The 24,831-nt window shown below is 39.3% G+C and overlaps 1 protein-coding gene across 2 annotated transcripts in view; it reads left to right on the forward strand.

The window, feature by feature from the left end:
• The window catches only part of RB1 (RB transcriptional corepressor 1), an 80,940-nt gene that overhangs the window by 13,128 nt on the left and 42,981 nt on the right, over nt 1–24,831 (forward strand). For both annotated transcript variants that reach the window (XM_032199423.1, XM_032199414.1), the window contains 12 exons: nt 618–685; nt 1,903–2,013; nt 4,001–4,149; nt 4,917–4,994; nt 7,556–7,665; nt 9,037–9,114; nt 13,414–13,501; nt 14,191–14,307; nt 15,026–15,082; nt 15,160–15,191; nt 15,270–15,346; nt 15,553–15,755. In XM_032199423.1, the coding sequence (XP_032055314.1) occupies nt 618–685; nt 1,903–2,013; nt 4,001–4,149; nt 4,917–4,994; nt 7,556–7,665; nt 9,037–9,114; nt 13,414–13,501; nt 14,191–14,307; nt 15,026–15,082; nt 15,160–15,191; nt 15,270–15,346; nt 15,553–15,755 (1,168 nt within the window). The remainder of the gene's footprint in view (nt 1–617; nt 686–1,902; nt 2,014–4,000; nt 4,150–4,916; nt 4,995–7,555; nt 7,666–9,036; nt 9,115–13,413; nt 13,502–14,190; nt 14,308–15,025; nt 15,083–15,159; nt 15,192–15,269; nt 15,347–15,552; nt 15,756–24,831) is intronic.

Genomic DNA, 24,831 nt, shown 5'->3' on the forward strand with positions numbered 1-24,831 from the left:
TGTTTGTCAAGATACGATGTTTGTGTTTTGTCTTTTAACCTGCTAAGATTGACCTAAGTTCATAGTATGTCATGTGTTTAATTTAGATTTAGTGGGGGCTATGAATTTCAGTGAGAGATGATGAAAGCTGCAGAAGTGATATATGTGTAAATTTTGATCACTTCCTCCATGAAGGATCTCCACCCAATGGCGGGTGTCTCGGCCTGGTGGAAACGAACATTTGGAGAGTGAGCTTCCTAATCATAGCAACAAATGAATGGATGAAAAGATGCCTTAGCAACTCCCAAATGAGATTGAGTTCATGCTGTGACTGGAGAATAGGGCATTAGTCAAAGGCACAAGAGAGAAAACAGCTCGTAACAGTTAAGTGAATTATCCATATTCACTTTCTTTTCCAAGGATGGTACAGATGTTTCCTGATTCTTGAATGGCTTTACAGAAGACTTATTTTTTGTGTGTAGTATTAATTACATAGGGAATGAAATAATTAATAAGCTTAAATATATGGGAAATGTTGCATGCTGTTTATATTGTTCCATAGACTGAAGCATGTTTTCAGAAATCAGAGTTTTATGGAAGTGTTAATATGGAGTCTTTATTTTTGTGTCTATTTACAGGATTTCTGCTGAACTCAGTTCTGTATTAGTCCTAAAAAATTACTGGATTACTTTTTTGCTGGCAAAAGGTGAGTTTTGATCAACAGTATGCATCAGAATAACTGTTAAAGTGAGTTTATGGGTTTGTTTTTACACCTCCAATATGAGAACAGCATCCTTTTTACAAATAGCTGTAGCACAGTTCCAGAGTGTTCTGACTGCATGGCTTTGTAACTAATTGCTCAGTAACATTTCTTTCTATGCAGTTGGACTATTTTAGCTGGTATTGTTTCCAGTTTATAAATAATATTTTTGTAAAGCTTTTAAAGAGATTTATTACTTTGAAGGTCAATATTCTATATTTGAATCCCTTCTGATATTCTTTATTATCATCTGCCAGTATCTTAGTAATGGCTGACTACTTGAAAAGACTGGCAGATCTTTTTAAACTAAACTAAGTCCCTGAAATTATGTCCTTTGAATGCTACAGTTCTTCCTAGAAAAGGCTGAAATCCCAGTTAAAGCTGAGTAACCAAACAATTACGGTAGTACAAGAAGTCCTGTCTCATTGTACTGCTCCTACAAAAAGGAATGCGTCGTGTGTCTTAGCAGCTGCCTCCTCCGGATCTGTTTTTCAGCAAAGTGTACACATCTCTGCTATTGAAATTGGTTAGAATATAAATACAAAATCTGTACATGTTAATAGCACACATAGTATCTGTAGCTGTTCCGAATTGCTATCGGCTCTCCAAACACTTTGTGGAGACACTTGAAGTCTTGGAATGGCTCCGTAGATTTCTTCTGGCATGTGAATCAGAAGTTGGGAACAGCTGGGATAATGTAGTTTTTAAAGTGCTCTTCATGCTAATATTTTCTAACTTGCAAGTCACTCGGTGTACAATGGGCAGGCCAGGCATATGGTAAGAATGTTTTGAATTTCTCTTCACTATGTATTGGGAATTCTTTATGCTTTTTGAATGCTTAGCAGCTTTCGCAGAGTTTTATTGAGACCACAAAAAAAGTGAGGAATTGTGCAGAAACGAGTAGTACGTGTAGGTAAAATAATCTATGCAATTACTCCACTGTGGTAAAAATGAATTTGTACATGAATTATAACTATTTTTATGCATGCTTTCTCCAGAACAACAAACCTCTTAAGAACCATGAGCTTTAAAGAACATGGCCATCTTGTGCAATGCTTTCACTACTAAATGTAGTGTATTTTATTTAATAAACTTCAACATCTTTATTTTTCCAAAAATGACTCTTAAATTTAAGTTATCTTCACCTTTTTAAATGTTTGCAGGTAAAGTGTTGCAAATGGAAGATGACCTGGTGATTTCTTTCCAGTTGTTGCTGTGTGTCTTAGATTATTTTATCAAACTGTCACCTCCTGCTATGCTCAAGGAACCATACAGTAAGGATTTCATGGTTTTGTTAACTAAGTAGAAAGTAAATTTGTTAATTTTCCACTAGTCTTTATAACGTTCACAATTAATACAATGAAACTTCTTAACCTTATTAAAATGGATTTTTTAATATTTTAGTTCCATTTAGGTGCTAATGAACTTGAATTAAATTATTTGAATGTAGCAGTGTATTTAATATTTTGATTTTTTTCTATTCTCGCTGTCCATTTGCTGTGCCCTCTGCCCATTCCAGTTTAGAAGCCTGCAAGAAGAGTAGTCTTGGTTTGGTAAAATAATTCTGGGCAGATGATGATTGAGTAGTATTATCTAGGTTTGCTTTGAATTACAAAAGGAGAAGATGGTGCTCTCAGTTCACTGATTTATAGCAGTATGATGATAACTGAAGTGTGCAAGACACAGGACTAGGCAAACACTAAAAAGATGGTGGATAAAATGATTGCAGTAGTAGCTCAAAATAAAATGGAGGAAAAATGTAGATATTTTTATTACATCTGTTCTATATTAACAAGTGGTTCTTCCTTACTTTAAGGAAAAAATATAATGGTCTTACCAACAAACTCATGTTCAGCAAACATTTTTTGTACATTCAATTTTTATATATAAAGCCTGGGAAACCACTCCAAAGTCAGAGAAAGGAAGCATTTACTTGTAACTTTGAAAGACAGAAATCTGTTTTTCCTTGAGTATTTTTCTTCCATAAGCTGTGGAATTGCTACAGTAAAGTATTTGGAGCTACAGTATATAGAAAATAGTTTTTGGTACTAAACAGGTGTATCCTGCGTTGGATTTGGATGAAATAGTGGACTTCCTAGCCTGGACCTACTTGTGCTTCTGTTGTTTTACAACTAAATATCCATAGTGAAACTATGAAGACTCCTTATTAAAAGACAGGATGTGTGTGTTCTATCTTGTAAAGAACCATTGCCACTTTTGTCTAAATTGCAAATATGGGTATCAACTGTCATAAGTGTAAAGCACTATTCTGACTTGGGCTGTGTGATAGGTAAAGGTACTTTTCAAGCTGTCACTTGGTGCTTCATTCTTCTATCAAATAACAACACACTATTCAAGTCCTTGTGACCAAGAGGCTTCACGTTGTGCTTAAACAATGTCATCAGAGAATATCCTGAGACAGAAGGGACCCACAAGGATCATCAAGTCCAACTCCTGGGTCTGCACAGGACTGCCCAAAAATCAGACTATTCATCTGAGCTTTATGATATTGGCTAGGAGTTGAGGGGATTGATGCAGCCACCAGAGCAGTGTCATTTGTTGCATTTTCTCATAGAACAGTTACCAAATGCGAATGGAGGTACAAATGAGAACATCATACTGATTGGTGTATTAGTTTTAAAACATTTAACTGTATTAACATGTCCTTAATATAATTCAGATATTTCAGGCTGACACTATTGAGGCTGTCTGCTTTGAGCTTAACAAAACAAGATGTTTTAACCTCATTTTAGCTTAGGTTTTTGATATCTTTGAGGTGAACTTGTTTTTTCATGATTGTTTGACTGGGATATTTGGGGAAAGGAAGAATTCTCTGTAGAACCGTACTCCAGGTTCCCACCAGCACATACATCCTATGTGACTTCATTAACCTTCAGAAGTGTCAAGTCACTCTTTCAGCTCATCATTTCACACTTCCATAAAAATAGAAAAAATAGTACTCATCTTTAAAAGGCAAGGCTCTCCTAGCTTTACTACTTATTCTATGCTGCTTACAAAAAATGCTAGTAAATTTTGTGTTGAATAGTGTTTTAAAAACAATGTCTAAATACTGATACAGGATTTTAGAAATTGGTTTTCTTTTTCTATAGATTTTCCGTAATGAAAGTTTCTTACCCAGCTGAACAGATGAAAAGGGAAGATAATTAAGTGCCTGAAAAGTCATATAAATAATTAAATCTCTGAAGTTTTTTTTTTCTTAAGGTGACTCTAACCTTGTGATGGTTCTGCCTGTCTTTCCAGAGTCTGCTGTGACAGCAGTGACTGTGAATGGTTCAACTCGAACTCCAAGAAGAGGTCAGAACAGGAGTACACGCACTTCAAAGCAAGTTGATACTGACACAAAAGTTATTGAAATCCTTTGTAAGGAGCACGATTGTAATTTAGATGAGGTAAGGTCTGTTTTAATGTATGTTAGATCTTCTGCTAAACCCCATCTGGAATGTACGTTTGCTTAAACAGTCCTGTAAAATCCCTATAATTCTGCTTATTTGATTATCTTAAGTTCAGTAGTGAGGGTACTACACTGTTCTGCAGTTTCTCTTGTAGGTAGTTTTAAAAAAAAAAAAATCCCATGGTATTTGTGATAACTTTACTGGGGATATTTAACTGTGAAGAATACAGTTATGTGCTGAAGCAAGTTTCATGCTATATTCTCTGATCAGTGCGTGGTTGCAGGGCTACTCTGATGGGCTGGGGTTCAAAGCTCTATCCCACAGTGAAAAAATGCACACAACTAATGCATTGTTCTTTGTGGGATTGTAAAAGCCCACTTCCCCTCTATTTCTCCTGATAAATCTATTCCTGTGTAAAAAGGACCTTTTTTTTTGAATGTCCAAGCAGATGATGAAACAGAAGAGGGTTGGGAGGAGTGTTATTCTTTCCTAGTTTAGTCATTTAATATGCCAGCTGTGGATTATATGCTGCATGCTTACAGGTAACTAAGTTTTGGATATGTAGGTAACTTTATTTTTGCTTTATTGAAAACAAAACACAGTGCGTTATTTTAAAAAAAAAAAAAAAAAAAAAAAAAACAACACTACAGTGCATTATAACAGCGTCTCATTTAGTTTCTTGACTTAAAGATCCGAAAGCAGTGTATGTGTGGCTGCCTGTATACATCACTAATGTTATGCTTTTCCTCTTTTTTTATTTTTAGGTCAAAAATGTGTATTTCACAAGCTTTATTCCTTTCTTGAATTCCATGGGTATTGTAGCTTCAAATGGACTGCCAGAGGTAATTGGAATAACTTAAGATCAACAGCAGTGCTTTACTTCATGCCAGATTACTTAAGATTCTCTTTACATGTCGATCAGGTTCTGATAGGCTGTTGTGAAATAATCTAGCAAAATGCAGTGCATTTCCGGAATGTGGCTTAGCAGGGATTCCGGGATTCATTGGGTGTCTGTAGCATTTACATTTGAATCTTATAAATGATTTTCCTGAGGTTGAGCTAGTGGTTTCGCTCAAAGCAAAACATGACGGAGTTGAATATCCATAATCTTGGTAAAGCCATTAATTTAAGTTACAATTTAGAATATCAAGACTCTAAAGTCAATCTGTGGTTGCATACAATCTTCAGTTACATCCCTTAATATAAATGGGACATGTATGTAGTCATGTGTGAGAAATTTCCACAAGGTCAGGCTTAGTCTCACAACTGGCAGAGTTTGCACTGCTGTGTCCTTGCAGAATTACTTTCATCTTACTTCATTGTAGCCTGGATGCAGCAGAGTCCCTCTGCAGAATTGCATGCAAGACAACTTCTTTCAAAGAAGTTACATCCATCATTCTTTAGAGACTAGGTTTAGCTGTGTGTGTCTCTGTTAGAGCACTGTGAAAATGAGCAGTTTTTCAGACTGAAGGTCTGCAGGTATGCCAAGTATACGTTCTGTTCAATTTTCTAAGTATCTTGGGTGGGGAACAAAATACAAGACCAATTAAATCTCTTAATCCCTTTCAATATGAATTTCAGGGTCAGTGCAACATCGTGTTCTGTATCAGCCATCTCTCTAGATTTTAAGTTTGGGTGTGTACAGCTTAGAAGCCCTGTATGAACTTTGAGTTAATGGTCATTGTACAGGTTATTCTCAAATTAACAAGGGTTCTCAACCAACTGCATATTTTAAGCATAGTATCAGAACAATAGTCTAATACTCCTGAATAAAAACCTTTAAAATATTTGAAGAAAAGACCTATCACATGAGTCTTTCTACTGAAACCTGCATGAGATGTGTGGTAAAAACAGAGCAATAATTTACAGGTATATTTCAGAGGTAGTTAATCCTTATATATAAACCAACTAACTGTCAATTATAATGAAGTTCATTTATACAATTGCTAATGATATGGGACACCTGAATTGTCTTTCATTTCCATTAAAATAAAATAATAAAAAACAACAAAAACACCAACACAAACACAAAACAATGCTGAGCTTTTAATAAACTTTAATGTTGTTTCCAAAACAAGCAAAACTTCTGAGACTTACTGTTGCTGTTTCATCAGTCTTCACTTGTGTGCTTGATGGTCAAGCTTTATGAACTAATGAATACACTGATTCAGAACTTGTATTTTTGGGTGAAGATTTCTTCCCAAATAGCACAGTGCAGCCATTTGGTCTAAGAGCTGCTTTTTTTTTTTGAAAGAACCTGAAGCTTAGAAATGTTAATAGAATACTGAAATACTTCAGACAAAAGAACGTGTAAACTGTTAGGAAGGTAATGAAAAATGAAAAGATAATGAGTTTTGTTAACAAAAAATTGAAGGAATGATTGAAGTCTAAAGATAATCTATGGATTTAATAGTCCTAATCTCAAAGTTCTAACCATAAAATCAGTTTGGTGCAAATTTGGCAAAGATAAAAAGAGGATGAAGAGCAAAGCTGTGTTAGAGATGCGTGCGGCTTTTGCTTGAGACAGGTACGGGGTTAGCTTGTTTTTTTATGCACTGCTGCCTGTTTTTTTTTTTTTCTTGTTGGAATGTGCTGGAGCACAGCATTATTTAGCATGATTGAGGGCTCAGGGAAGAGATAATTGAGGTGACTGGCTGCTGCCAGTCTTTTCCTGAAGAAAAGTTTTCGAGTTCCAGTTAGTGTTAGTCACTCAAACTCCCAGACTTTTCATGCAAAATGAAGTTGTATCACTGTGGGATCTAATCAACTAAGAAATTTTTAAAAGAAGTAATTTTAAAAAGAAGAACGTGGGCTATGTAGTAATGGTTTGATTTTGTAGAACTAGGCATGTCTCTTAAAAACTACTTCAACACAAACATTCATGAATAATAAGAGAACTTAGAATAAAGTTTAAGCTTTGCATCTTTAAGCTTCCATCTCCAAACAAGCAGAGATAGGGACCTTGTGGATTGACTAGTAGCTGTTTGAAAGGCACACGTTTTGTTTCTTGCCCATAAAAACACATTTTTCTATTTTTTTCTGGAAGGAAAGATTTAAAAGCCTGGAAACACTAGTTTGATTTGCAGGTCTATGTCTTCCACTCCACCTGTTTTTAGCTCTTTCACAATACCAAGACCTATATTTCTTCAGAAGTGTCTCATGATCTTCAATTGTTTTCCCTTTATAAAGGATTATCTTTGTTTGCACATGGGAACAGTAAATTTCCTCTGGGTATGTTTCAGCTGTTTGTATAAGAAGTGACTTTATGAGTTCCAAGGTCATTTTCTTAGAGTTTTTCAGCATTGTATTCGGTTCTATTCGTGAGGTAGTGCTAGCCTATGTTATTGAGCAAATTGTCAATTTTGTTGCTGTAAAATAAAACTTTTCAATGTTTTTTTTCGAGGTTGAGGTTCTCTCAAAAGAATACAATGAGCTGTATCTCAAAAACAAAGACATAGACGCAAGATTGTTTCTGGATCATGATGAAACCCTTCAGCCCGATGTCATAGCGTGGTAATGTTTCCTCTTACTGCTGTTGTACTACAATAGAAAACGTGAGCTTGTTCCCCCACCCTGCCCTGCCCTCTGTTTTAAGTGGAGATCTCTGTATCCTGTTGATCTCTTCGGCTTGTCGTTCAGCTAAGATATTTCTGGTGTCACCAACCTTGCCTTATATTACAGCTTAAGTAATCATAAAACAAGTTGCTACATATCTAGATAAAATGATATGGACTTTGTAACCCAATTCTTACTCTGTGCAAGTCCCTCTAGTCCAGTGGCAGCTGAGGAATTGCGAAGAGGAGGTCGCATGCTAGTTTATTATGTGTGCCTGAGAATGTGTTATGGCTCTGGGGCCAGCTGGGTCCTTGCTGACAAACTTCTTCCTCACACCAGCTGGTGGTATGAATAAGCTGCCTGCTGGGAGTGCTCCTGAGCCCATTCTGACCTCTGGCCTGTATGCCACTGACAGTTCAACAGTTAAACAGTTGAGTACCAGTGCCTTGGCACATTCCCTGGTGCTGCTCAATAATGCAGATGTATGACTAAAAATAATCAGGTACTCTAAAATGTGACCATTTACATTTCTCTACCTTCACCTGATGTGTGCTCACTGTATGAGGCTGTGACTTACCTATGCTAGAAAACATGTTCATTTAGAGCTGGATTAAAACGGAGCTGTACATAATACAGAATCACAGAACCGTTGAGGTTGGAAGGGACTCGTGGAGGCCATCTTCTCCAACTGCCCTGTTCAAGCAGCACCACCCAGCGCAGGGTGCCCAGGGCCCCGTGCAGGCGCCTTGTGCCGCTCTGCCAGGAGGAGCCCCCACAGCCTCTCTGGGCAGCCTGGGCCAGTGCTCAGCCGCCCGCCCAGCACAGAAGTGCTGCCTGGTGCTCAGAGGGAGCCTCCTGCCTGCCCCTTGGTGCCCACTGCCCCTGGCCTGGCGCTGGGCACCCCTGAGCAGAGCCTGGCTGCGGCCTCTTTGCCCCCTCCCTGCGGGGATTCCCAGCCCTGGGGGAGATCCCCCTGAGCCTCCTCTTCTGCAGGCTGAGCAGTCCCAGCTCTCCCAGCCTCTGCTCACAGGAGAGGTCATCCAGGCCCTATTCTAGGTGTACGTAAAAACTAAGTTATTATAAATAGAATTCTATTTAAAAAAAAAATCAAGTTGGAAGGGAACTTTGAGGGTCATCTAGTCCAACAACCTACTCACAGATCTCCTTAGCGATATAAATGTTGTTGTTCTAACAGGTGGAATGATTGGAAATCTACATCTTAAAAATCTGTTCCGTATTTTTTTCTGCAGGTTAATTTTAAGTTTTAATAGAAAATGTACTTTTCTGAATTACTTGTGTGCTTCATAAGTCTGTTTTCTATTTCTGTAGTTCACAGTTGGAGAGAACACCACGGAAAAACAATCCAGATGAGGAGATTAATGTAATACTTCCACAGACACCTGTTCGGTATGGATTTTTCACTTAAACTGTGTTCTTTACACTTTCACACTATACTTTTGTCTGCCATATTCCTGTCATTAGTCTAAGTCTAGATCTTTTTGGCTTCCTTCCCTGATACAAAACCGCTTATACACACACTTCTCCCATGATGCTTTCTTCCTAGTATTGTCATCTTTCTATAAGCAAAGATGAACATTTTGTAGTACCAACCTTTTCTTTATGAATGTTTCAGAGTGCCAACATACTCTGGTCTATTTGGTAAAATTGGGAGAGATGATAGAAATGTGGTATTAATTGCAGATTGTTTGATCTGCAATCCAGTGCAGGAAAAAACTCCCAGCTTCATTTTGATTAACAAAGGAAAGGAGATTTGTGTGTGCTATTCTTCCCTTGTGCCACAGAGTTCCTTAGCAAAAGCAGAATGATTTTACTTAGTGGTGTTAGAAATTCCAGGATGCTCAAGAGCCAGTCAGTTGTGTCACCACAGTGTCATGTGCGACGTAGACAAACAACTGTTTGCACAGGCAGTTGTTCTGAAGGTGTCAGGTTTAATGAAATTGTACAGTGAAGTTCGAGTTCGTTTTCCATGCTTGCTATATAAATGCCTTTTGTTTTAGTATTTCGTAGAAGTGAAAATTTAAAGTATACTGAATTACTACTTCAATTTTCTCAAATGAGTAAAAATTATTTTAATTTTTATTAAAAAACCTCTCTATTGTGTCTATATGCTTGTGAAAGAATGGATTGGACTCTGGGCTTGTGCATCCACTACAAAATCTGTTAAATAGTGTGTGTAGAAATTGGTTTTTAGTCAACTAAGCAGTAAGGTTCTGAAAAGCTTAATAAAAATACTGAATGGGGATGTGCAGCTGAGATTAGATACTGATCAGTGCACAAAAGAACTTTTAATTGCCGGTGACTGTGAAAGGCTTTGATTGCCTTAATGGTGCCTTTTAGTTTTACACTTCTAGTCTTCAGCTGTCAGTGATGCTTTTTTTTAGCCATAAAGGCAACAGCTTGACTGGTGGTTCCCTGACTAAATGTGTGATATCAGGATCTAGACCATCTATAACTTGAAATGTATTTAACGAGAAGGTCATTGACAACAAAGCCTGTTTTTTTCCACAAATTGGCAGTTTGTTGCTGCCACTTCTTGGTTATACTGGTATTAAGAAAACAACTCTAACACTGAAAGATGCTTGATTAAAACTCTTGACATGGAAGTTTTATTAATAAAGTCCAGGAGTAGCAAGCTACCACACTGCTAAAAATTTGAGATGTGCTAAAATAACTCTGAGAAGTACTAGCGAGAGATTCAGACTCTCTCCATGTAGCCTTGGGGGCTTCTCTGAGTTTTCCAAACCTGCTGCCATTTGAGACAGTTCAAGTGGCTTATTCACTAGCAATGATTTTGGCTGTAGCAACTGTTTTTCGGAAAGCACGGATCTGTCACTAGATGGCAGTAAACCTTTGATCTCCAGTGCAGAGTATTAAGTGCACTGTTAACTCTCCTTGCATTAAGTAGATCCCCTTACAGGTTGTGATGAAAGCACTAGACTTAATACTTTGAGTTTTCTTGTGTTTTCTTTCTGTAGCTAGATGTTTAGGACCTGCTCTTAAGCCCCCTGAAATTGGTGAGAATGTAGTCATTTTCATCAGTGGTTTTATATCTGGTCCATTATGTAAAAATCAGATAAAACCAGTAGATAAAATAGGTGTAATTTCAGGTAGTTCAGAGCACCATAATTATAGGTTGTGTGTTTTCATTTCATTTTTTCAATTGTCTTCAAGCTTTTCATTATCATTAGTAGAATTTCTGGTAGAAGTGATTTTCCCAAGCCTTCTGAAAAAATAAAGAATGAGTCTTTGGACTATACGGTTATGACTAAATGTTTTTTGTCGACTTATTTTTTGAGTGATACAAGCCAAACTGAGGTTAAACAGTGCAGAAAACCAATAAAATAAACTCAGAAAATAGCTATACCACTGGAGGAATCAAACTTTTTTTTAGATGTTGTGAAAAAGCATTACAATAAGCTTTTTAAAAGAATAGAAACTTAATGGTATTGCTTAATACAGAACTTGAAATAAACCAGTCCATGCAAATATTAGTGGATCGTAATGGACACCATGGTTCTGTGCAAACAAAGGCAGAACGCTACATCTGTGGTGGTTTTACCGTGCTGGGCAGCTAAACCCCACAACCGCTCTCTCACTCCCCCTCCTTTAGATAAGGAGGGGGAGAAGTAAAGCAAAGAACAACTCACAGGTTGAGATAAGGATAATTTAATTAAAGGGAAATAATTATAATAATTAAATAAAGACTACCATGAACTAAACAATTTAACTAAGGGGAAAATAAAAGGGAAAGGGGAAAAAGGGAGGAAAACAAACAAACAAAATAAATGAAAACTATATGGAAGTGCAGAGGAAAGAAATTACTCTCTACTTCCCACAAATGAGCGATGATTGACCACGTCCTTGAAGCAAGGCCTCAACGCACACAGCCGGTGTTCGAGAGGAGGACCGACGTCTTCTCAACGAGAGCCCACCCCTCCCCTCTTCTTCCTGTTTCCACCTTTTATTGCTGAGTGTGACACCACATGGTATGGAATATCCCTTTGATTGGTTTAGGTCAGCTGCCCTAGTGATGTTTCTCTCCTCACTTTTTGCCCACCCCCTAGGAGGGTTAGAGAAAGGCCCAATGCTGTGCCACTGCTGCTCAGCAGTAGACACAACACTGGTGTGATAACACTGCTGTTCCAGCTACAAGTACAGAGTACGGCACTGAATGGGCTGCTGCCGGGAAAGTTAACATTCCAGCCAGACCCAGTACAACCTCATGTCCCCAGAAGTTGGAAATGGGGACTGTTAGGTGCTAGCTTGTGCATATATCTTCTTGTCCTGTATGACAAGATTTTGGTTATTTCCCCAAATACAGGTATTTCAGTCACCTCCTGGATAATATGTGCAATTTGAGAAAAAGCTGTGCCCTATTATCTTAGAATAATGATCCTTCTGAAAGTCATGAAAAATGCTTGTCATCAGGATTTCAGTTTTAGAAGATGAAATGAGAACTGTTATCTTCAGAGAAATACTTACCCTAACAAGATACTTAACCTGTTGAATAAACAACATCCTATGCATTTGTCTTAAGAATATTTTTAGTTCTTTAAATTATAGCTCTTCTGAGATACTGGTATTACTTGGGTTGACTTTAAGTTAGCTTCTACACTTTTTTTTTTTTAAGAAGACATTAGATATAAATCAATGGATATTAATTGTTTTTAAATTTCTTTTTAGCAAGAAGGTTCTAGGCATTGTGTATATATGCAGATGGTTTTGATGCTTTTTTGTTTTTTCTCTACTATTTGACTGTAAAAAAAAAAAAAAAAAGCCAGTAAGATCATACATGGAGGCATAGTTCAATACTTCAATACATCCCACTTCACAAAATGTAATAGATTTTGATCTTCTCATTTAGGCAATAAAGAATCAGTGTTCTACTTTCTATACTACGTATAATTCTCAGGAACACTGAAAAATTAATGTCCACATCCTCCTCTTCATCTGTAACAGTTTAAAAATTAAGGATCTTAAATGCAAAAATCTTCCAACCTAGCTGCAGATGCAGAAGGTAGTAGAATTAGGATTTCAGCAAATTACAACCTTCCTATTGGAAATGGAAGAAACTTAATAAAAATCTTATAAATCTTAAGTTTTCATGTGACTTTTTAATTCCCACCCAGGGTTGGAGAAGACGCTCTCATGCTATTAATAATGGGATCATTGGCAGCTCTGCTTTTGAAAAACGTGGCTTTTCTTTTAAGCATTTATGTTAGAAAGGCTGTATCATCTTGTGAATGGATATCAAATACCCCATTTCAGTACACTTTTCTTACTGTACTTGTGATTGCAAGACTTGAAACAAAAGCTGTTTTTGTTCACCAGTCTCTTTTTTACAAAAGCCAAATGATTTGTTAGGTTTTTGCTTAATTTAACTGAATAATTTCATATATAGGGATTGCAATTTTATCATCTTATTGCTTTTAGAAGTGCTCGTTATTTATTACTTATCTTCTGGTTGCTTACTTATGGATTGCAATAATTCTAATAATGAGATGATTAGATAAATCAGGTTATTAGAATTCACAATGATTAACACAGTACAACAGTTTTTTTTCCCAGCAGGTTGTTTGATAACTGAGTTGAAAACTAAAATTGTACATTTTTTGTTAGCAGAAGTGCTGTTCAGTTTCTGGAAACTGTTGAGTCAACCTCAGTGCTTTTTATTTTTTTTTCCAGAGCTGCAATGAATACAATTCAGCAATTGATAATGATTCTAAACTCAGCAGCTGATAAACCATCTGATACCCTTATCGCATATTTCAATGTAAGTGAAGTGACTTGATGAAACAGTTGTGGAAGACTGTTAGAATTATCACACAATTAAAACTTATTCATTGAGATCTGACATACATGTTCTGGTAACGCTTTTATTAACAAATATTTTGGAAGATGTACATTTTGATTGGGATGGTTTAAATGTAATTACTCTTGAACTCCTAATTTAGAAACCATTTCTATTTATCTGATACGTACTAGGAGACAGTAAGTACTTAAATCTTTCTGTTACTACACTAAAAGTTTATGTATCAGAAAAATAAAAGGGTATAAAGAGACATAGGAAGAGAAGAAGGATGTGTTCAGAGAGTCTCTTGTGTCCATATTCAGCAATTTAACTATACTTTATGCTTGAAAGACACTAAAATAGTTGGTAGTTGTCATATTACTAGTATTAATTGCAGTTAGATGGATGTGAGAAACGGAGTTTAGTTACTGGGAATTGTTGAACACTATGTGTATATTGTATATTCTATTTTTTTAAATAGTCCACTATTTAATATTTTTTTTAATATAAAATATTTTTAAATAGTCCACTCTGATTTATGCTGATGACATGATTAAGAGATGCTACAAAGCGATGCAGGACTAATTTGATTAAATCATTAAAATGTTTTTGAAGTAAAATAGCCTTTCCTTGCCTTTTCTTCCCCTACGCTCTTTCCTGTCCTCTACTAGAATTGCACAGTGAACCCTAAGGATAGTATCCTGAAAAGAGTAGAAAGTCTTGGCCACATCTTCAAAAAGAAATTTGCTGAAGCAGTTGGACAAGGATGCGCTGAAATTGGCTCACAGGTAACTAACGTTTTGTTTGAGTATTACTCATCTGAACTCTGTTGGTACTAGCTAACATGAGACCTGACTTAACGACTGTCCTCCTCCAGTGAAGATTAATAATGTTAGGAAGCAATAATACTCGGTTCAACTTGAGGAAAGGACGTGTTTTTTTTTTCTAATGCTCTGTAAAGAAAATATTTAACAAGTGATTTTTCCTATTTAAGGAACAATAGGAGCTGGGTGGGGGAGAATGCTAGAAGCACTTTAATGGAAAATAAGAAAATTGCTGGGCAGAATGCATTTAGTGAAAGGTATACTTGCATTCATTTAGGTAACTGAGCCTAAAACTATGCAAAGTGACTTGCTTCCTTATAAAATCAGTAGGCCAGCTGTGCTTTTTACAAGGATCTTTGGAAAGCAAATACAACCAAGTTTGTACTCTATATTTTCTGTCAGCACTGCTGTTTATCTTATTAGCCGTGACTTGACATAAACATTGGTATTAGTGTGGTTGAGGTGGTCACAAACCCTTAGTAGCCTTTGAGGCTTTTCCAGTACTATTGGCAATTGGAGCTGAGGAAAATGAGATCTTTATATTATCACTTCCAAAAAGAAAACCAAAAAACAATCAAAACTGCAAAACAAAAAGGAAAAAAAAGTTCTAAATCAATAAAACATGAGTCTGCCTGATGTAGTTTTGTTAAGAACTAATTGTAATATTTTTCTCTTTTAATAGAGATATATACTTGGGGTACGGCTGTATTACAGAGTGATGGAGTCTATGCTGAAGTCGGTAAGTTTAGTACTTGTAACTTGGTATTGTGTGTCCAAATTCCAGAAAGAATCACAAGCTTGATTTATGCATTTCAGGAAGAACAGCGCCTTTCAGTGCACAATTTCAGGTATGTGTCCATAACTCACTACTATTATCCACTATTTTAGCGTTAAGGCAAGTAATAACGACTTCTTTTTTCCCTTAGCAAACTGCTGAACGATAACATCTTCCACACATCTCTTCTGGCATGTGCTCTTGAAGTTGTCATGTCTACGTATGTCAGTAAGTTGAATCAAAAGTGCCAAAGAGCATTTTTACGTATCGATAATTTTGGCTATTTGTTCTAATACATAAAATACAGTAAATAGCAAGAAAAGAGTGGTTGCTGAAATTTCCAAACTGGCAATGATTCAATAAACACAAAAAGAGATGCAACGGAAGTGAAAGAACGTAGCACTCCTGGTAATACTAATCCGTCTTCCTTGTAGGAACTGCTTCACAAAATGATGGTAGCAGTGCTGAAACAGACTTGTCTTTCCCGTGGATTCTCAATGTATTTGATTTAAAAGCTTTTGACTTCTACAAGGTGATTGAAAGTTTTATTAAAGTGGAGCCAAGCCTAACAAGGGACATGATAAAGCATCTAGAACGCTGCGAACATCGCATTATGGAATCTCTTGCTTGGCAGTCTGTAAGTAATGCTTTCAAGTAGTATCTATCCTTGTATAATGTGTATTTAGAAAAAAGGATCACACTCAACTCTATAAAATAAGTTGTGGTCTTGCTGAGATGTAGTTTATTTTGCTAGTAATACAAGAGCTAAACAAGTTTAGTCTTAACATGTCTTCAGGCTTTGGAAAAAAAATAAAAGGTTATATCAGAGAAAGTGACAGAGCTTTTCTGATAGTTGTTCTCATTTAGGTGATGGTAATCCAACATCTTCTACCAGTCTACCATGGATATGAAGGGTAATAAACACTATCTTGGTGGCAATAGGCAATGCATGCTGTGCTTTTATATGTATGCTATTGTTTTATCCAGTTTTCATTCCTACTTGACGTGGCGGCCTTAGTTCTGTGCCTCTGATGTGGTTGTTAATAGTACTTACAATTCTGATTCACGTTGTACTCGGCACTTCAATTCCTTGGGTATTTTTTGAAGGCCATAAAAACCAGGCTGGCAGGTTGGGTTATGCTTCTGAGGCTGGATCTCAGTAAACTGACCGCTGTCTCCTTATATTCCGTGTTACTTTTAAACCAAAAATATGCTATTAATGTGACAAAAGAGGACTGCTATATATAAAGACTGCTAATTTTGACCAGGAAGCACAGTGACCGTGTAAGAATCTACTTGGTTACCTTGTAGTTCTGGGAAATCTAAAAACACAATATGCCTTATCCAATATGATACTGCAATTGTGAAGCAAGTCTATGTATGGTTTTCTGTGTACGACTTAAGCTTGAAAAGCTAACAATTTTCTTGAATTTTCTCATACTGGTGATATTTTACCAGGCTGTGGGGTCATGCTCCCATAAAGAGCCTGTAGCGTTGTGTCAGAACCACTGGAGCTGCATCTTGGGCTCAGGTTCCTAGCTCAGGAGAAGCACGCTGGCCTCAGCATTATAGGGCAATAATTACCATGCTTCAAGCTGAGTCTGGTTGACCTCTTAATACCAACCAGCCCATTTTCCTTGATTTCATTGCCAACAGAGTCAACGGGCATGAGTCAGGCAGCTCTCTGAATGTGTCCTGTTATGAAGGTGACCTGTTGCATTAGCAAACCACAATTTGTGCCTTGAGATTCATGCTCATCACCCCAGCATTGCTGGTGCAGTGCTGTAGCTGATGTACCAGAGTGCAGTATTTTTTCCTCTGTAATGCTTTGGCGTGTTTGTATGATGTCTTGGTATGATGTCTCCACTGCTGTACGAATTTCTTTGTGGTTTTGCTTTTCTTTGAAAAAGATTGCCTGAAAGCACTTGAAGGCTTGAGAGTCTTGTACCAGAGCTTATAGCAACAGGGAAGGTGAAGCACATTACTTGTGCCATTTTTGAAATGTTTAAAGAGTGTTTGTTTCAGAATTTTTATCCTTTGGAGGACAAAGAGCAGAAATTGGCTTCTGCTACCTAATGCAAACCACTTACTGATCAGTAACAAGCCTTTACCTACCAATTTCTACCCAAGAACAACATCCAGATAATCTCATCTGGATCTCCAGGAGCTCAGGATGCTCAGTTCAGTCTCCTGTTGTCCCTCCTTTTGTTGCTGGCAGGCTCATCACTAGAGGGCACAGCGAGGCTCTCAAAAGCTGAGGGAAGCCAGTGCTGGCAACCAGCTATGGGCTGGTTGCAACAGGAGTGTGCAGCTATATTGTGACTTTGAATTGGTCTCCGTTGCCTCCTTGTAGGACTTGTAACAGTTACCCATTTTCCCAGCATTGCTGTCCATCCCTGTCTTCCTCATCCATTGTAATTTGAATAAACAGTTTAATTCTTGCAGGTATTTCGTAGCTTAAAGGGAAGTAAAATTCTCAATATAATTCAAAGAATGCTCTCTACTTTAGCATTTTAGTGCTATGAAGAGTACAGACAAAAAAGTGAGTACCTGAACCCTGTTTGGAGCTACAGGTGCCCTTAAGGGGAAAGGCTGCAAGTTTTAACCAGCCTACACATATCCTACACACAGAATAAGAAACCTTTGGAGCAACCTGGTGTAGTGGAAGGTATGGCAGGGGCTTGGAAGGGACCTTAAAGAAAATGTAGTTCCAACCCAAACCATTCTGTGATTCTGTAACCAGGAGAGTGGTGGCTCGGGGACCAGAAGTAGTGAAATGTCAGCAGTGTTGACAAAAGGCTTTTTCCACCAGAGGGTGGTCGGGTACTGGGACAGGCTCCGCAGGGCAGTGGTCAAGGCACTGAGCCTGCTGGAGTTCAAGAAGCGTTTGCACAATGGTTTCAGACACATGGTCTGATTTTTGGGTGGTCCTTTGTGGAGCCAAGGGATTGGATTTGATCGTTGTGGGTCCATTTTACCTTGGAATATCCTGTGATTCTAGTATGAAAAGTGCAACTCTTTAGCCTAAGTGTAACCTCTTTAGGTTGAAGTTCCTCTAATATGCTTAATGTACTTTTTAGAGAAGTGTTATACTCTGAAGAAAAGTATGTATCATGCAAAAAAAAACAAATGATATATTTTCATCTAGTTCTTACTTTTCCGCAGAGGTGAAACAATCCATTACAAGGTTTGTCTGCTCTTTGGAAAGTCAGGTGGATCGTCTTGTCTTTCTCCGAGCTTTCCTCATTTTCCTGATTGCTTTTTGGAAGCAGGACTGCAATGTGAAATTCGAAGGGACGGAGAAATTGAACGGAATAGCTGAATTTATTGTAGTTTTACTTGTCACAGAGCTTTTATGAGGAAAAACGCCTTGCATAATTTCGCTGAAGAAAAAATCTTAAGAGCCCATCTGACCTTTATCTGACTTTGGAGGCTGTATCGAATGAATGTGAAAGATTGTTTCTTACTGGTGTTGGAAGATAATACATCACTCCTTTGCTAGTCATTGAGTATGTTTATTGCTTTTTGCATTGCTAGCTGATTTAGTCATTTGTACTTTAGGAGGCAGATGAAACTTTTCTAGGTCATCCTTGCCTTTAGCTGTGGTGGCTTTGCCCTGCTGGGCAGCTGAACTCTGCCACAACTGCACTCTCACTCCCCGTCCTCAGAAGAGTGGGCGAAGAAAATATGCTGGAAAGAAAGGAAAAAACAAAACAAAACTCATGTGTTTAGATAAGGATAATTTAATTAGAGGGAAAAGGAAGAGGGGATAAAACAAAGAAAGGCTGTGCAGCAGCACAGAAAAGAAATATTCTCTACTTTCCATCAATAAGCAATTTTGCAGATTATGTGAAGGTGAATTTGGAATACATTCATAATACCAACACTGCATATTTTTATTCATAAAGTAAAAGAATACCATACTATCTATACATACCATACTACCTATATGTCTATATTCAACTGCAGAGCATGTGTGCTTCATCTCGAAGTATTTAAGCACCATTTTAATTTGATAACTTCAATTAAACGGACTAAAGTTACTTTAAAAATAAAGGTATCTGAAGTCATTGATTAATTTTTATCATATCTATATAAATATAACTTAAACCTTGGAACAGATGATAAAGTCCATTTCCTATGGAAAAGGGATAGCCTGCGGTCTGCCAGCCCAGGAGTTCACACTCAGCCTTTTTTGTCAAATCTCTCTTTCTAATAGCCAGTCAAAAAAAGGAATTATTTTGAATATCTTAAATGAAGGTTATGTGAACACATTTGCAAATTTTTGAGTTTCCTTGTCAGCTGCTGTGCCATGTGTTTGGCTGAAGCGTTGCTGCTCGCTGCTGTGTGTTGGGAAGAACCAGGGAAGAGCAGACTTTCGGTGCCAGTAAACCAAAGTCTGTCAGTTTTCACAATCTATTTCAGGAGCAAAATCTCTGTACTGCCTGAATTGTATCTCAGGAATTTTTTTTTCCTGAGTAATTGAAGAAGATATCAAGAAAATACCTGTGGAGTGTCCGTCCTGTTATTCATACCTGCAAATCAATCCAGTTGTTTCCCTGCCTCACAGCCATGAAGAAGGAGGGCCAGGCAAGGTATTAGGTTCCTTTTAGTCCCCTGCAGGAACTGTGATTCCTATAAATGCCTTTTCACATGTACAGTAGGTAAAGAGTACAGACCGTTCCCGTTTTGCATCACATTTGGCATCCTTGAAGTCATACTTAAGTGAGTCCTCATGAGTAAGAGGAGTCCAAAGGGTAATCCACACAGGACTGGGGTTTTAAAAGGCTACCTGGTAGCTTCTGCAGTTCACAGGAGTGGGAGCAGCTGCAGCCCCGCAGCACCCAAAAGGAAATGGGGAAGTACAGTGGCTCTACCCCTGTGCGCTGGGCTGAATGGAATTAGTTCAGTCTGAAGTCTGCAAATTTGCGGTGATCTGGTCTGCTAGGTTTTGGTGTGGGTGTGTTTGTGTGAGACAGATGACTGCACTGCAGGTGTTGACACCGCAGCCCTCACTGGCTGCGTTGCTCTTTAGCACTTCCTGTCCTAATTGGTGTTTATATTTCTTAAAGGAAGGAGGAGAGCCAATATTGACAGGCATTACAATGTTGGAATGACTGATGCAAGATAAAGGTCTCTTCAAGGGTATTTCTCTTTGGTTAAAGTGCTGTCTGAAGGAGGCAAGTGTATTTTGCTTTGTCCTAACCCACAGTTCGATCTGTGACTTCATCCATGTGTTGTTGTCTAAACTGTGCTCTGCAATGCTTCCCCTTCATCAACTCCTCCTCTGTACTTTATGTTGTCAATTAAACATTTGTGATGAGATCTGCAGTGCTCTTTTGTCATGTATCACTGAATATAACTCAATGTTTGCAGTGTATCTTCGTCAACTAAACGTGTAGTTCATGTTTGTGCTCAGCTGCCTCATCCCACAGCAGAGACTGTTGGTTTTAATTTATGCAGCTCATTGTGGCAGAAATACCTTCCAGAAGAAAACAATGCGTTCCCAAAGAATATATTTACTGCACAAATACGACAGACTCCCTGAGCCGGAATAACAGCAAACCTTCTTTGATCATGCAGTAAGGAGGAAAATATTAAATAAGCATGCCTGAGATTTGTTTAAACACTTAGAGAAGCTGTGCAGAGTTGCAGGTCAGGTACTCCTTAGTATTTGGTAAAGCACAAGCTCAATATGTAGCCCCCTGGTCTTTGGTTGTAGAGGGACGTGGTTATTGTGGAGCTCCCCATGCTCAAGTGCTTGCTGCCTGCTCCCTTGGATGCAGCGTACAATTTTAGGTTAGGTTTCTGTGCTCCCTGTGAGGAGGAATTAAGCACCTAGGAATGCAGGTGAGTGTTGTCTGGTGGTGTGTGACCTTCTTGGGAGTGTTTTCTGTTAGGTTTGTCTGAAGATCTGAATCTCTTCTGGAGGTAGGTGTCTACGTGCAGTTAAGAAGCTCTCTCTTTGACTTGGTTGTCTCAAGACATTGCCTTTAAAACTAGAAGGAGGGGTAGGTATGGTCCTTCCACCAAAACACACAAAAAGTTACTGGGTAAGTCACGTACTGCTGTATTAGAAGAATGACCCTAAAACTTGGCTGATAGGCAGCCAAGCAAGGCCAGGTGCCAAGGATTAGTTTGGGGCTGTGTGTATGCTGCCAGCCTAAAAGGGACAGTGGTGCAGGCTTGAGTACTGCCCAACAAATGTCTCTTTCTTGCTCATAACGTGTTCCCTGGCTTGTTTGGGCCTTTTTTGGAGCTCTTTGGGACAGCGCCTGGGCAAGGCGTGGGGCGTGATGCAGGTCACGGACTATTTCCAGCTGCTGCTGTGGATTAGTAGGTGAGGAAGCTCTGGCCCTGTGAGTGCAAGCTGTGCTTTGCTGCTTGCCCCTAGGGCCTTAGGACAGGCCGTGGCTCGTCCTGTGAACAGCTACAGCCCCGTAATCGTGGGCTCAGCCACGGGAGTGACTTCAGTGCTGGCAAGTGAGTCAGCCCTCCTCTTACTTTCTCTCCTCCAGGCTCCAGGAGTCACAACGTGTGGCTGCACAGCAGCTGGTTTCTCTCGACAAATCCAGCATAGGGCAGACATGCTCTCTTCAGGACTCTTTTCATGTCTACTAAATTTTGCCTTTCAAAGGATTTAGATATGGGAATCCTGAAATTGTGCTGTAGGCACAAGAAACGCTTGGCTTACCCACAGTGGCAGCACTGCAGGCATGCCGACTGGCAGGAGAGAGCTGATTTAAGAGAGTTGGACTGGTGTAAAGGTAGGCACCTCGTGAAATCTTGCAGACATCCCCGATCTGCTGCCACCTTTTGGATTTTAGGTGCCTCAGACCCAGTCTCAGTGTGGACGTTGCAGTGGTCAGTGATTTCTAACTCTGAATTGCCTTTCCTAAAGGTCACACCGTGTGCTAAGCATCACCAAATCATGCCATTCCACGCACTTATGCTCCCTTTTAAAATGTTAGGAGGGTGCAGCTTTAACCTGAAAGGAGGAACTGAGAGTTGATTTGAGGTTTTCTGTCTGTACATACTAAATATATTTCTCTTGCATCATGAGCGTGTGTGATCGGGTCACTGCCATGGCTGCTGGTTTGCGTGACAGTGCTGAAGAACCACACCGGTTATGCTGCGTGTGCTTTTTTTGTCAGGGTTAAGAATGAGCCCTGACCCTTCATTTGTCACAACTGTGCCTGGAAAGCCTTCTAAATTACAGGTTTTAAACCAAAAGGCAGCTTTTAAATTCCTGCCTTTACGATACTAAGCACGTTCTTAGAAGTTTGTAAGATGATTGCTCTGTGTTTATGCTACTATATGGTATACGCACATAAAGATATATACTTTCTTAGCTTGGGCATATGCATAAAAATCTTTTAAATAGATGTATAAATAAAATATATTTACATAAACATATTTAAAAGTGCTTCTCTCAACTTTCTAGTAGTCTGAGTGGCCTTTAGTAGGACTTGTACTGTTTTTTTGAGCTCCAAAACCTTTACCTGCCTTAGCAGCTGAAAGCACTCTGATGAACCAGGAAGACTACTGAAGTCTTTCCTCCAGCATCTGCACTTTGAAAATCTTCCCTGCCACTCCTATTTGTCATCAGGCCGACTCAAGCTGTTACCTGTGCTTGGGTGTTACCATCCACCCAAATCCTCTAGGCTACTAGTAGAGAAAACAGACTGTGTAAAGCAGAGGTCCCGTGTTTTCTGCTTTTGTCTCTATTGGTGATGTGCTCACCTCTTGATAAGCACTGATAAAGGGTGCAAAAACACTCGCTAGGGTTGTAAGGTATTGGTTATGTATTAAGATTTATCTGTTTCAGTTATGCCAGGGCAGCCCAACCCTTAAGATGCTGTTGCGATTCAAGTGCAGACATGACCAAAGGGATTACCTAAGACACAGCAGCTCGGCAGCATTTTCAATTTGAGAAAATTGGATGCCATCCTTCAGTAAGGGTTTGTTCTGCACTTCATTTACTGCTTTAACATGTAGAGGTTCTCTTAGTGGGGGCAGATGAATCCTTCAAAGTTTCAGTGTTTAGGATTGCTTTATACTTGAGAGATAGCTGCACTTGGAGAAAGCTTTTCATTCTGTTTATCTTAAGCAGGTGTCGTATGATGGGATCATTATTTTTCTGAAGGTATCTCTTCACACTGACTACAAAGAGGAGAACTCTGGTCTCAATGACCGCCCTAAACTAGATGACCACCCTAAACATTAGCCCATTAAGGTTAGTAGAAGTGAATCATCTGCTCAGTCTTCATAACTGTTTCCCTTTCTGTTCAGCACGAAGGGTATGTTAATAAAACGTGGTTTGTTATGACGCCTGGCTTTGCTGTAGGTGGTGTTTGAGGCCGTGTTTCTCACTTAGGGACACTTGTGGTTTCTGTTTAAGCAGAGGCCTCTGACTTAGGTACTTGAACAAGCTGCGTACCCCTGTGGTTACAGAAGCAGCATGGTCTCTGCAGCTCTAATAGTGAGCTGTTCGTAGCCTCTGACCTTTGCAAGCTACACTGGTTGCAATGTAAAAATACCTCACTGTGTCTCCTCTGGTCCCAATATGGGTTTAGGCACAGAAATGGATCTTGGTTAACACAATATCGTAGTTTTTAGTGTTTCTTCCCTTAAGGTTGCTTTGATGATCAGTAACATTTTTATCAAACAATAGTGAAATGATTTTCTGGGAATTCCTGCTTTTTGATTTGTGGTATTCTGTATTTCAGTGGCCATCCTGTGGCTGTACAGAATCACAGAATCACAGAATTTTCTAGGTTGGAAGAGACCTCAAGGTCATCGAGTCCAACCTCCAACCTAACGCTAACAGCCCTCCACTAAACCATATCCCTAAGCTCTACATCTAAACGTCTTTTGAAGACTTCCAAGGATGGTGACTCCACCACTTCCCTGGGCAGCCTGTTCCAATGCCTCACAACCCTTTCAGTGAAGAAGTTCTTCCTAACATCTAGCCTAAAACTCCCCTGGCTCAACTTAAACCCATTCCCCCTCGTCCTGTCACCAGGCACGTGGGAGAACAGGCCAACCCCCACCTCGCTACAGCCTCCCTTGAGGTACCCATAGAGAGCGATAAGGTCGCCCCTGAGCCTCCTCTTCTCCAGGCTGAACAAGCCCAGCTCCCTCAGCCGCTCCTCGTAGGACTTGTTCTCCAGGCCCCTCACCAGCTTCGTCGCCCTTCTCTGCACCCGCTCAAGCACCTCGATGTCCTTCTTGTAGCGAGGGGCCCAAAACTGAACACAGTACTCGAGGTGCGGCCTCACCAGAGCTGAGTACAGGGGGACGATCACCTCCCTAGCCCTGCTGGTCACGCTGTTCCTAATACAAGCCAGGATGCCGTTGGCCTTCTTGGCCACCTGAGCACACTGCTGGCTCATATTCAGCCGACTGTCCACCATCACTCCCAGGTCCTTCTCTGCCTGGCAGCTTTCCAACCATTCCTCTCCCAGCCTGTAGCTCTGCTTGGGGTTATTGCGCCCCAGGTGCAGGACCCGGCACTTGGCCTTGTTGAACTTCATGCAGTTGACCTCAGCCCATCGGTGCAGCCTATCCAGGTCCTCCTGCAGAGCTTTCCTACCCTCAAGCAGATCGACACACGCACCTAACTTGGTGTCATCTGCGAACTTACTGAGGGTGCACTCGATGCCCTCGTCCAGATCATCGATGAAGATATTAAAGAGGACCGGCCCCAGCAC

The sequence above is a fragment of the Aythya fuligula genome, chromosome 1, assembly GCF_009819795.1.
Source record: "Aythya fuligula isolate bAytFul2 chromosome 1, bAytFul2.pri, whole genome shotgun sequence".
NCBI lineage: Eukaryota > Metazoa > Chordata > Aves > Anseriformes > Anatidae > Aythya > Aythya fuligula.